This window comes from Microcaecilia unicolor, chromosome 6, assembly GCF_901765095.1.
Source record: "Microcaecilia unicolor chromosome 6, aMicUni1.1, whole genome shotgun sequence".
NCBI lineage: Eukaryota > Metazoa > Chordata > Amphibia > Gymnophiona > Siphonopidae > Microcaecilia > Microcaecilia unicolor.
The window spans coordinates 157,366,624-157,379,781 of record NC_044036.1 but is presented as its reverse complement, the minus strand read 5'-3'; the positions used below and the strand labels follow the sequence as shown (position 1 = coordinate 157,379,781).

General features: G+C 47.1%; 1 protein-coding gene across 1 annotated transcript in view; it reads right to left on the bottom strand.

The window, feature by feature from the left end:
- DNAH12 (dynein axonemal heavy chain 12) overlaps window positions 1-13,158 on the bottom strand; it is a 314,549-nt gene that overhangs the window by 188,023 nt on the left and 113,368 nt on the right. The window contains 1 exon segment of the mRNA XM_030206132.1: window positions 6,977-7,216. Within this exon segment, the coding sequence (XP_030061992.1) occupies window positions 6,977-7,216 (240 nt within the window).

The following is a 13,158-nucleotide window of genomic DNA, read 5'->3' as shown; positions in this document are numbered from 1 at the left end:
TAGTCCTCCCTACGAAAGGAAGGGAGACAGAGCTGCTGATTCACATGGAAGCGAGAAACAATCTTGGGCAGGAAGGAAGGCACTGTGCGAATAGTCACTCCTGCCTCAGTGAACTGCAGAAAAGACTCTCGACATGAGAGTGCCTGGAGCTCGGAAACTCTTCTGGCTGAAGGATAGCCACCAAAAAGACTGCTTTCAACGTCAGGTCTTTCAGAGATGCCCTCAACAAGGGTTCAAAAGGCGGCTTCTGTAATGCTCTGAGCACCAGGTTAAAATTCCACGCAGGCACCATTGAGTGCAGAGGAGGGCGCAGGTGCTTAACTCCCTTGAGAAAACGCACCACATCTGGCTACGAAGCCAGGGAAGCACCCTTCAGGCGGTCCCTGAAGCAAGCCAGGGCCGCTACCTGGACTTAAAGGGAACTGAGCGACAGGCCTTTCTCCAGACCTTCTTGCAGGAATGCCAACACTGAAGAAATTGGAGCAGTGAATGAAGAAAATGAGCCTGCTTCGCCACGCTGCAAAGGTACGCCAAACCCTGGCGTAAGCAGTAAAAGTAGAGCGCTTCCTCGCTCTCAGCATAGTGGCGATGACCTTGTCTGAGAAGTCCTTCTTCCTCAGACGCTGCCGCTCAATAGCCAGGCCGTAAGCCCAAAGGGGGAGGGATCCTCCATCACCACGGGACCCTGATGTAACAGACCCTGCTCCACTGGCAGCCCCACCAGGATTATCCAGCCCGGATGCTTTGCCAATCAGTCTAGCACCCTGCCCAACATGGGCCAGGGCGGGAACACATAGAGAAGCTCTTGTGTTGGCCACTGTTAGAGGAGAGCATCGACTCCCAGAAATCGAGGGTCCCGTCCTCTGCTGAAAAAACGCGGCACTTGGCAACTGGCCGATGACGCCAATAGATCTAGGCTCGGCTGGCCCCAGCGCTTCGTGATATCCAAGAACGCCTGAGCCGATAACTGCCACTCTCCGGGAACCAAGGTATGGCGACTGAGAAAGTCCGCCTTCACATTCATGACTCCGGCAATGTGGGCTGCTGACAGCTGCTCCAGGCTCGCTACCGCCCACTGGCATAGAATCACGGCTGCCTTGGCTAGAGGGGCGCTCTTGGTACCTCCCTGGCGGTTGACATAGACCACAGCCGTGGCATTGTCCAACAGGACCCGTACTGGCTTCAACGCCAGTACCGGGATGAACTCCAAAAACGCCGACTGAATGGCTCTGAGTTCCAGGAGGTTGATAGACCACTTTGCCTCTGCAGGAGACCAGAGCCCCTGCGCTGTCCTTCCCAAGAAGAGGGCTCCCCAGCCCGACAAAGAGGCGTCCGTCGTGACGACAATCCACTCCGGGGTCACCAGAGGCATTCCTGCAGACAACTTGTCTGTCTGCGTCCACCAGCTCAGCGCCTTGCGCACTGCTGGGTCCAAGGGAAGGCACACAGCATAATCCTCCGACATCGGAGTCCAGCGCAGCAGCAGAGATTGTCGAAGTGGTCTCATATGAGCCCTGGCCCAGGGCACTACATCCATCGTGGCCGACATAGAGCCCAACAGCTGCACATAGTCCCAAGTCCGAATAGGAGAGGCTACTAGGAACTAGTCCACCTGAGCCTGAAGCTTGACAATCCAATTGTCTGGCAGGAACACTCTGCCCACTTGGGTGTCGAATCGAACTCCCAGATGCTCCAGGGACTGAGTCGGGCGCAGCTGGCTTTTCTCCCAGTTGATGATCCACCTCAGGGAGCTCGAAAGAGCAACCACCCGGTTCACAGCTTTGCCGCACTCTGCATAAGAGGGGCTTGGATCAACCAGTCGTCCAGATAAGAATGGACTTGAACTCCTTCCTTCCACAGGAAGGCCGCGATGACCACCATTACTTTGGAGAAGGTCCGCGGAGCAGTAGCCAACCCGAACGGGAGGGCTCTGAACTGGAAGTGTCAACCAGTACTGCAAAACGCAAAAAGCGTTGATGAGGAGGCCAGATGGGAATATGCAAGTACGCGTCCTTGAAGTCCAAGGATGCCAGGAACTCTCCTGCCTTCACTGCCGCTATAACAGAGCGGAGGGTCTCCATGCGAAAGTGCCGAACTTTCAAGGCCCAATGGACCCCTTGAGGTCGAGGATAGGCCGTACAGAACCTCCTTTCTTTGGAATCACAAAGAAAAAGGAGTAACGTCCCTTGCCAGGCTGATTCTCTGGCACCGGAACGACCGCCCCCAGGCGGAACAGATTGTCCAAGGTCTGCTGCACTGCCACAGCTTTGACCGGAGACTTGCAGGGAGAGAGTACAAACCCGTCTTTTAAGGGTCGGCAGAACTCTAGCTTGTAGCCGTCTCTGATGACTTCCAGCACTCAAGCGTCTGAAGTTATTGTGGTCCACTCGCCCATAAACGAGGACAGCCGTCCTCCAATCTGCACTGGGGCGTGGATCAAGGCCCCGTCATTGGGTACGAGACCCTGGGGGAGGACCGGAGGGAGCACCTCCGGGACGGCGGTCTCTGCGAAAGGAATGCTGCTTGGGGGAGAAGTTCCTCTTGAAGGAAGAGAGGGCAGAGGAGCCCGACCTGCCCGGGCGGTACCGACGGGCTTCCTGAGCCCGTCCTCTGGAGGTACCAGGGCGAGTACTAGCCCGAGCCCTGACCTCTGGTAACTTCTTGCCCTTAGACGTGCCGAGATCGGTCACGATTTTGTCCAGCTCGACCCCAAAGAGCAGCTTGCCTTTAAAAGGCAATCTAGCCAGGCGGGATTTAGAGGCATGGTCAGCAGACCAATGTTTCAGCCAAAGCCACCGCCGCGCAGAGATTGTCTGAGCCATGCCTTTAGCTGAGGCTCTCAAGACATCATACAGCAAGTCTGCCAAATAGGCTAAGCCCGATTCCAGGGCCGGCCAAACAGCCCTCAAGGAATGATCCGAGGGGGAAGCCCGCTGCACCATAGTCAGGCACGCCCTGGCCACATAGGAGCCGCAAACTGAGGCCTGCAAACTTAAAGCAGCTGCCTCAAAGGACGACCTTAAGGCCGCCTCCAATCCTCTGTCTTGGGTGTCCTATAGGGCCGTGCCACCTTCCACTGGTAACGCCGTTTTCTTAGTCACCGCAGTGATTAAAGAATCCACGGTAGGCCACAGAAAGGCCTCACGTTCACCTTCAGGCAAAGGATAGCGGCGGGACATAGCCCTAGCCACTTTAAGGCTCGCTTCCGGGACATCCCATTGAGCCGAAATTAAGGTGTGCATGGCATCATGCATGTGGAAGGTTCTAGGCGGGCGCTTCGTCCCCAGCATAATGGCAGAGCCAACAGGGGCTGAGGGAGAGACGTCCTCCGGAGAGGAAATCTTCAAAATGCCCATGGCCTGCACTAACAGGTTGGGCAAAACCTCTGAGCTAAAGAGCCGCTGCAGAGGGGTCATCCGCTCCATCCGAGCGGGGATCCGTCTCCTCCAAGGAATCCGCAAAGGACCGTTGGGAGACCTCAGACACGCTGCCCTCATCTACATCGGAGGAGACAAATTCCTCCAAGGCCTGGGAATCAACCCGAGGGCGTTTACCTCTGGGAACCTCAACCTCTTTACCAGACGAGGGAGCAGGGGCAGCGTTGTGCATGAGGAAGGCCTGATGCAGCAGCAAAACAAACACGGGGGAGAAACCCCTCAGACTGTGCACTTCCGCAGCCTGGGCAACAGCCCTAGACGCACCCTCAACCGGCGCTCGCAAGAGCGGGGGAGAGACATGCTGCGCATCCAAAATGGCGTCCGGCGCGACACTCCGCGAAGGAGCCGCGCGGGAAGAACGGCGCTTAACTTTAGCCGCTTTTGTGCTGTCGCCCAAATTAAGGGCGTTCATGGCATTAATGTCTCCAACCTCAAGGGCGGCCCACGAAGAAGCCGTCCGAGCCGCGTGGCCGGCCAAGATGGCGGAGGCGAGGAGCGGGGGATGGGCGTTTATGGCGGGAAAAACCGCCACGCCGGAGGAAGGAACGGGACCATTCATCGGTCACGAAACTGTCACCCAACAAGGGCGAATCAGGCTGTAAGACCCCCGCATCCCCTCTAGAAGCGCTCAAGCGATCCGGGGAGCGACCCTTTGCGCCCTCGCCCTCCGACGCCATATGCCACGAGGAGAAGAATCGGGGAACCCCCTGCCCGCTATAAAAAGGTAAAAATTACCTGCTGTCCGCTCCGAGCTGTAACGAACTGGTGTCCCAGTGAGTAGCTGCAATAAACGTCGAAATAAAAGCCTTTAAGGACGTTTAAAATTTTTTTTTTTTTTTTAAACGGAGCCAGCGGGAGGGGGGAGAAAAGGAGGGACCTGGCACCACCAGGTTTGCACTTGCTCAAAAGAGCCCTCAACCCCAGGCACTCAACAAAACCTAAAAATTAGGCTTGGAGGCCTAGCCAGAGCTGCTGCTGTGTGTGACCACCACCTGCTGAGATAGAGAACATACTGAGGAGTTTCCGGCAGCACATGACCACATATAGGGAGGCAAAAGTTTGCTCTCTATCTCCACCTGCTGGTAGATGGACACAACCCACCAGTCTATGGATTGATCAGCTTGATGATATGGAAGCACCTATTACAACCTGAGCCTTAACGCCACCCATTGATCTAGTGTTAAGGGCTCATGCGCTACACGTGCAGTGACTGGTTGGTGCAAGCCAACTGCCGATTAACGCTGTAAATGCAGCGCGCAGTAGGAAATAAAAAAATAATTTGGCCTTGTGGTATGGGCACACACCAAATCCAAAATTACCACCAAGGGGTGCACTAGCCTAGCGATAGTCTCATTTTGGCATATGCTGCACGTGCATAGAGCCTACCGCGCCTTTGTAAAAGGACCTTTAGAGGCATGATGTTTTTCGAAGTGTGTCTAAGCTTTTAGATTGGGGTAGTTAAATTTAGTAATATTTTTAGCCTCTGCATTTTCATTCAATTGATTTACATTACAATGATTTACATTTAAGCATTAATTCATTTTTCATTTTTTTTTGTTTAGGTACTGTTTTAATTCTTCACCCTCAATAACATATGTGTTTTTAGCTTTCTTATCTGAAGATAAGTTATATTTGTGATTCATGTGAGCAATATTACTCCAATTGGTAAGACAGGCAGATTTTATCTTTATTTATTTATTTATTTATTTATTTATTTACTCACACCTTTTTCAGTAGTAGCTCAAGGTGAGTTACATTCAGGTACACTGGATAGTGGTTCCTTGTCCCAGGAGGGCTCATAAGTTTGTACCTGAGGCAATGGAAGGTTAAGTGACTTGCCCAAGATCACAAGAAGCAGTGGTGGGAATTGAACTGGCCACCTCTGGATGTCAAGACCGGTGCTCTAACCACTAGGCCACTCCTCCAAATCTTTGATTTTGATGCACTTTTGATGTCACTTATGATGCACTTATGTAACTCACATTGGTTCTGTTATTATTATGTATCCATGTGCACATTTCACTCTGAATGTATCCATTGTATTTTATGCACGTATCCACAGTGCATTAGTTCTGCACACTCTCTTTGGAACACAATATTGAGGACAAGTATTTATATTTATGTGACTTTTTACTTTTTATATATAACCTTTCATTCTTTACTCTTTAATTACATCAGCTCATCATGTGCTATTTATGTAATACATTTTTAATATGGAAAAGAACACAGCAGATCAGTGATCAGTCCAAAATATTCTTTATTGCAGAGTTTCAGTCAAATAAAATGCCCAACACAGGCCACGTTTTGCCCAAAGGGGCTACATCTGGGGCTATTTCGTGAACTATAATAGAAAGCACTCTGAATGGTGTGTGATGATTTCAATCATATACAGTTAGCAGTCAGCAGAACATGACACCAAGGAGATGAAAAACCAGCACACTCTCTACTTCTGAGTAAAGGGGGCTCTCCAAATGAAACGGCACCTACTGCAGTAAAAAAAAAAAAAATCCCTGCTCCAGCTTCCCTTCCCACCCTCTACAGGCTGATGCCCCCATCAGCATCCATCTCCAAATGGCTGATCCCTCAATCCAGCATCCCAACCAACTCCCCAACCCCCAATCCATACCAGCATGAGCCCCGTTCCCTCCCACCAACCCCAATGAATTCCTCCCCTCACTCCCACCAACCTTGATCAGTACCAGCAGGAACCCTGCTCTCAACCATCAATCCAGATCAGTACCAGCATGATCCCTTCTTGTCCCCTTGAAGAGACATCTGACCTCCCCTCCCCGTTCCCTAGCACTTACCAGGGGTCTCCTTAGTGGGTTAATAGTGGTATGGAAGCAGTCCCCAGATGCTCATGTCCTGTTGCTGCCTGAGTTCAGAATATCAGCTCTGACCCCTAGTGCTGGTATCACAGTACTACAGCTAGGGGGTCCTTATTTGGCAGCTTGCTCCTTTGGTATCACAAGACTACTGCTAGGCATCAGATCTGCCATTCTGAACACAGATGGCAAGAAGGGAGGAGCATCAGGAACTGCATTTGCCCCACCACTAAACTGCCAGAGTATGTGCTGTTGGGAGGTCGGCGAGGATGGGAGGTGAGTCAGGTGCCTCTTCAGGGTGTTGGAGAGGAGACATGCTAGTATTGATCAAGGTTAGTAGAAGGGAGAAGGTATCTGCTGGTACTGATTGAGGTTGGTGGGAGTAAAGAAGATTTGGGCTGGTACTGATCAGGGTTGTTGGGAGTGAGGGGGTGAGGGGGTGCATGCTGGTACTGATCAGGAGGGTAAGTATAAAAGTTTACCACACTTTAGTAAATGTCCTCTTCAGTGAATTGAGGCAAATGGGTTAAAAGAGGTTACAAACTGAGCAAGCATCATTGTAAATATTATCCACATACTTTAGGCTACCAGTCAAATCAGTTGTTTTGTATGAGACATGGTCCTGAAAGTATCTGCAAAATCCTTAAATTCATTTATACTTTCTGCATGTGCAATAGTCTTGTAACTACATTTTATCACTTTTTTTTTGTTTACCTTGAGATTGTCTGGTAATTCAGATCGCCCTGCATAACCAGGATTCATCGTAATAGCAACAAAGCAGTTGGGGTTGAGCTTCAATTCCGTTCCTTCAAAATTGAACACATCCAACTTCATCTGTATGGCTCTCTGAATGCACAAGATCTGCTGAGCCACTACAGAGAGCACTTCCAGCTCAATGCGATTAAATTCATCAAAACAGGCCCAAGCACCTGAAGAAGCCAACCCTTTGAAAAACTACAAGACACAATGGAACATAAAATAACATTGTTTACAGTTTATATATGTTGAAAAACATTTGTGTTCCAATGTTTTGTAATATTCATGGGAGAGCTCTGTTCCTTGCAGCAATTAAAACTTTTATGGGGGGTAGGGAGTGGTGATAGTGTAGACAACCTCTCATGTATTGAGGCTGAGGGTTACCCCAGACGTGTGTGTACATATCATTATAGTAAGATCTATGGATCAGAAATTTGATTTGCTGCATAATGAATGTAAAACTATGATGTTACAAGTTCAGTCATTAAAAGTTGCTGGGACAACCAATATAAGGGATAATCTCAAAATTCTAAAGCTGAATCATTGGAAAATTTGCTTCATGCAAGGAATTTGAGACTTCTTAGCTTTATCATAACACATTTACTTTCACCTTGGTTTTTGTTTAAGAAGTTTCTAATGGAGGCTTTGGAGTTCTGGATTCTGAGAATATTTCTTTAGATAACTGTTCAGACTGAAGCAGGTGTTGACCAATTGGAACTTCTAGGAGATGTCAACTTGACTACCTTTCTGAAGGATTCTCAAGATAATATCAATTGAACTCTCTCTTAATTGAAGGAAGCAAGCTTCTGGTTTTGAAAACATATTTTAAGAGGAAAAATGTAATTTTTTGTAGTCAGCAGATTCAGGTTTTTATGGATCTGTTATGTGCAACTCAGATGTGCAGGAAACTTTTCTTGCGGTTGAAAACTAAAGTACCTGAATGTAACTCACCTTGAGCTACTACTGAAAAAGGTGTCAGCAAAATCTAAATAAATAAGAAATACTAGACATGGGAGGGACCTTCTTTTTGAGGTTCCCTTGCAAATGGCTTAAAAAAAAAACATTTTACATGGAAAAAAAAAACAGAAAAGAAAATGCAAGAAACAACTTAGGAAATGAAAACATCCATCTCAGTCACATTTTAGCAATAAAGTCCAGGTTAAGGAGAGCTACTTAACAATGCTGTGTCTCATCACGAAAATGAATTTTCTTCACCTGGATATCTAACCCATTCTGTCATCTCCATCTTAACTATGTATTTCTCTATTCCGGAATTGGTGATCACCATTACGGAACAATGTAAGCCACACTGAGTCTGCAAATAGGTGGGAAAATGTGGGATACAAATGCTACAAATAATAATAATACAATCTTTTACTAAAGATTAGCTTGAGTTATCTGCAGCAGGGCCCATAGGAACAAAATGGGCCCTGATGCAGATAACTCAAGCTAATCTTTAGTAAAAGACCTCTAAAATTATACTTCACAAATAAGAATTACAGGCATGGAGACAATCAAATATACCCTAAAAATCAACCCATCTGAGATTCAGGCACTGAGGTCAAAACATCAACCTTAGACATGAGAAAAGACTCTAAATGCATGGGATACAAAAAGATAAAGGACTTACTCCTAGACCTAACAAGGCATTTGAAGGGAATTTTCAAGTAAAAGCCACCCCACCCCTCCACCCCGCAGCCAAAATCTTGGGCTTCAGCTGCAAGAAGGCCTTTCGCCTCAACTTTGTAGCCCGAGCTACATCCAGAAAAATATGGACAATTTGCCTACAAAATGAAACATTTTTCTTAGGTTACAAACACAAGAGGAATTCTCTAAGACTCTAGCTGAAGATGTAATAACAGCTAATCCTTAGCAGAAGCAGCCACAGTCAAATGACAATTAGCAACCTGAGATCAGATTTTCCCCCATGTTCTTTTCCAAAACAAGCAATCTTGTATCAAGCTCTAAGAGTTTAGCAGAAGTCTGCTCAGTAAATTTACTATACATGGAGAAATTATCTTGCAGGTTCTTATTCATATCAGTAATGAATTCAAAAATATCTTTAAGAGAAATGTCTTTCTTAGCTGATGAGGTAACAGATGTATCAATTAAAGTATTATTTGGTATCAAAACTGGAACTGGAAGAAAAGAACTCGTGACTCCAATCTCAGATGGCATAAGAAAGAGGACTCCCCCCGGAATATTCTCCGTGGGAAGCACAACATTCCCTCGAACAAAAGTATTATCCCTCTCTTGGGTTAATACAATCTGTGGAGGGCGTGATTCTTCTCCCTGAAGACAGGGAAACATCTGGGGAGGATACAGTACTCACACCTACAAATGCCAAAACACTCAACGCAGACTGGAGATGGAAATCCATGGGCCCCTTCACCACAATCGGAGCCAAAGCTTTCCTCTTGCCTCCCTTGTATTTCCTCATAGCAGCACAGCAGAATCCCATGCTCCATGCTCCTCAGCAGCTCCAAAGGGGTAGGCCACATCCCACAAACAACATACTCTCAAATAAATGGTCCAGGCACTCAAGTGGCATGAGTGGGTAGGCGTTTCCTCCAATACCAGAAGAACCCTGCAGCACTCTCGTAGCTCATCCCCTGCAAATGTCTTGTGCAATATCAGGGAGGCTTATATGCATTCATGGATCCCACCCACTTGGAGAAATTTCTTTTGGATAAAGCTCAAAATAAGGAGGGAGTAGATTAGCATGGATTCTAATATGTATGCAGGTGTTCAATAGAAGAGAGAGTCCTTGTTTTCATTTTCTTTATTTTTTCTCCTATCTTTCTCCATAATATGGACTTAAATGTTACGTATTACTTTATTGTGAGAATTTTGTCTACTGTGATTTTTCCTGTCTCATTATTTGAGATGTATTTTGAAAATTTAATTTAAAAAAATGTGGGAGAAGCAGGCCTCACACACAGAGAAACATTTTCTCAAAGATGGTGCCACGAACAAACATGTTGTGCCATGTTAAGAAATTATCGGAGGGCACTTTGAGGAGGGAGTTAAGGGTGGCGAAGAGGGTTGGAACCGAGAGAATTAGTCAATTGGGTAACATACATAGTAACATAGTAGATGACGGCAGAAAAAAAACCTGCATGGTCCATCCAGTCTGCCCAACAAGATAAATTCATATGTGTATACCTTACCTTGATTTTAGGTCGTATTTGTACCTGTCTTTTCAGGGCACAGACCGTATAAGTCTGCCCAGCAGGATTCCCCGCCTCCCAACCACCAGTCCCGCGGGGTGTAATAGTCCTGTTTGGCAAGGAATAGGGAAGACTGGAAGGAGGATAGCATGAATTTGTAATGAATGAAGTCGGTATGGGTGCGAGATTTCCTCTATGCTGACGACACCAGCTCTATCTCTCCACACCTAACATCACTGTGGAAACCCAGGCCAAAGTATCGGCCTGCTTATCTGACATTGCTGCCTGGATGTCCAACCGCCACCTGAAACTGAACATGGCCAAGACCGAGCTTATTGTCTTTCCACCCAAACCCACTTCTCCTCTCCCTCCACTCTCTATCCCAAGTCAATAACACCCTCATCCTCCCCGTCTCATCTGCCCGCAACCTCGGAGTCATCTTTGACTCCTCCCTCTCCTTCTCTGCGCATATCCAACAGACAGCCAAGACCTGCCGCTTCTTTCTTTATAACATCAGCAAAATTCGCCCCTTCCTCTCTGAGCACACCACCCGAACTCTCATCCACTGCCTCATTACCTCTCGCCTTGACTACTGTAACCTACTCCTCACTGGCCTCCCACTTAGCCATCTATCCCCCCTTCAATCCATTCAGAACTCTGCTGCGCGTCTTATCTTCCGTCTGGACCGATATACTCATATCACCCCTCTCCTCAAGTCACTTCACTGGCTTCCGATCAGGTACCACATACAGTTCACTTCTCGTACTAACCTACAAATGCACTCGATCTGCAGCCCCTCATTACCTCTCTACCTTCATCTCCCCTTACGTTCCTACCCGAAACCTCTGCTCACAGGACAAATCCCTCCTCTCGGTACCCTTCTCCACCACCGCCAACTCCAGCCTCCGCCCTTTCTGCCTCGCCTCTCCCTATGCTTGGAATAAACTCCCTGAGCCCATGCGCCAAGCCCCCTCCCTACCCATCTTCAAATCCCTACTCAAAACCCACCTCTTCAATGTCGTATTCGGCACCTAACTATTATACCTCTATTCAAGAAATCTAGACTGCCCCAACTTGACATTTCGTCCTTTAGATTGTAAGCTCCTTTGAGTAGGGACTATCCTTATTTGTAAAAACTGTACAGCGCTGCGTAACCCTAGTAGTGCTTTAGAAATGTTAAGTAGTAGTAGTAGTAGAAACATTTTCTCAAAGATGGTGCCACGAACAAACATGTTGGTGGCTTCTTGAAGGCCCGTTCTTTAAATACCTTTGATTTGTGTTTCTTCTGCCCTTAATAAAATGAACGGAAGACCAGTGTGCATTCTGACACTGCAGTTACATAAGGGCCAACAGAGAGACATTTGGTCCCTGCTGAGGTGCTTCCACCTACCATTGCGATAATGGAAGAAGGAAAGCATTCCCTGAAAGAGCAGAGGGCTTCACTCAGCTCAAGAAGTGTAGATAACAAGGGAAAGAAGCTGGTGCATTGGAATATGTTTGGGGTTGTTGAAAAGACAGTAATGATGTATTGTAAGCCACATTGAGCCTGCAAAGAGGTGGGAAAATGTGGGATACAAATGCAATAAATAAATAAATAAATGGAGACCATTTCTAAATCCCCAGCTTTTAAGTTGCGCGCATTGTTATAGATTTTGGCGCAGATCTCTAGATGCGCTATATAGAATCCAAGGGACAGTGGCTAACAGCATGGCAACAGACTAATGGGAAGAAGTTACAAGTTGCATTAGGGCCTTAAGTTGCATTATCTGTCCTTTGCTGAGACTTAAAGGGCTCTAATGCAGCTTGTCTTGCCCTAACACAATAATATTTAGGTCATCGTGAATTACACAGTAATGAGATGCAAAACATGCAAATGCATGTAAAGCAGTTCATTACTGTGTAAAAACCATAAAACAACTTCTGGTGAACAGCAGGCGCACAATGCAAGTCGTGCTATGGCCATAATATCACAGTAAAATATTTTACCATGTCAAGAGCATTGGACCTCAAAGCCACAGCCCAATCCAGACTCTCCCACCCCATCACCTATTCATACTTCCATCCTCTCTGATCCAGACACCCACGCCTCCCCAATCCCCCACCCTCCCAATCACACTCCCACCCTCCTAACCCAGATCCACAACCCTCCCAATTACACTCCCACCCTCCTAACCCAGATCCCCCACCCCCTAAGGGCTCCCCTCCATCAGCGACAGCCTAAGGGTCCTGTACCTGGTGGTCCAGTGCTCCTAGGGCAGGAGTGATCCCTAGTCACACCTGGCCTGTCATTCTGCTAGCGGTAGTGTCATGCAATTAATGCTAGGGGTCATGTTTACTACTTAAATCTGTATATGGAAAATTGCAAATACTTTTGTTTTTTTAATTTAAGAACACTTTCTCTCACTTGCAGATAACACTCATCCTCTCTTTCTCTACAAGTCCTGCAGACTGGCATACTCCTTTAGTCCTGATCCCTGCAGATGTTTGGTCTCATGTAAACAGAAGAAATGTGCTTTGTTGGATCACACACATCTGTAGAAATTTCTCCTGGATAAGGACACGGTTTAAGCGGTAATTCCCAGTCAATTGTTGGATGCGAGGAGGAACAGGTTTGGAAAAAATATGTGGACAAATTAGTTGAAAGAGGTTCCTAACTTTATTTCTTTTTCATTGTACTGCATTATTATGATACTAGTAAAAAAGGCCTGCTTCTGACAGAAATGAAACGGGCGCTAGCAAGGTATTCCTTGGAGTGTGTATGTTTGAGAGAGAGTGTGTGTGAGAGATGGAGTGTGTGTGTCAGACAGAGAATGAAAGAGAGACAGACAGAGTGTGTGTGTGTTTGTGTGAGAGAGAGTGTGTGAAAGACAGAGTGTCTCTGTGTGTGTGAGACTGTGTGTGTGTGTGACAGAGAGATAGAGTGTGAGAGACAGAGAGTGTGTCAGAGAGAGTGTATGTGAGAGACAGTGA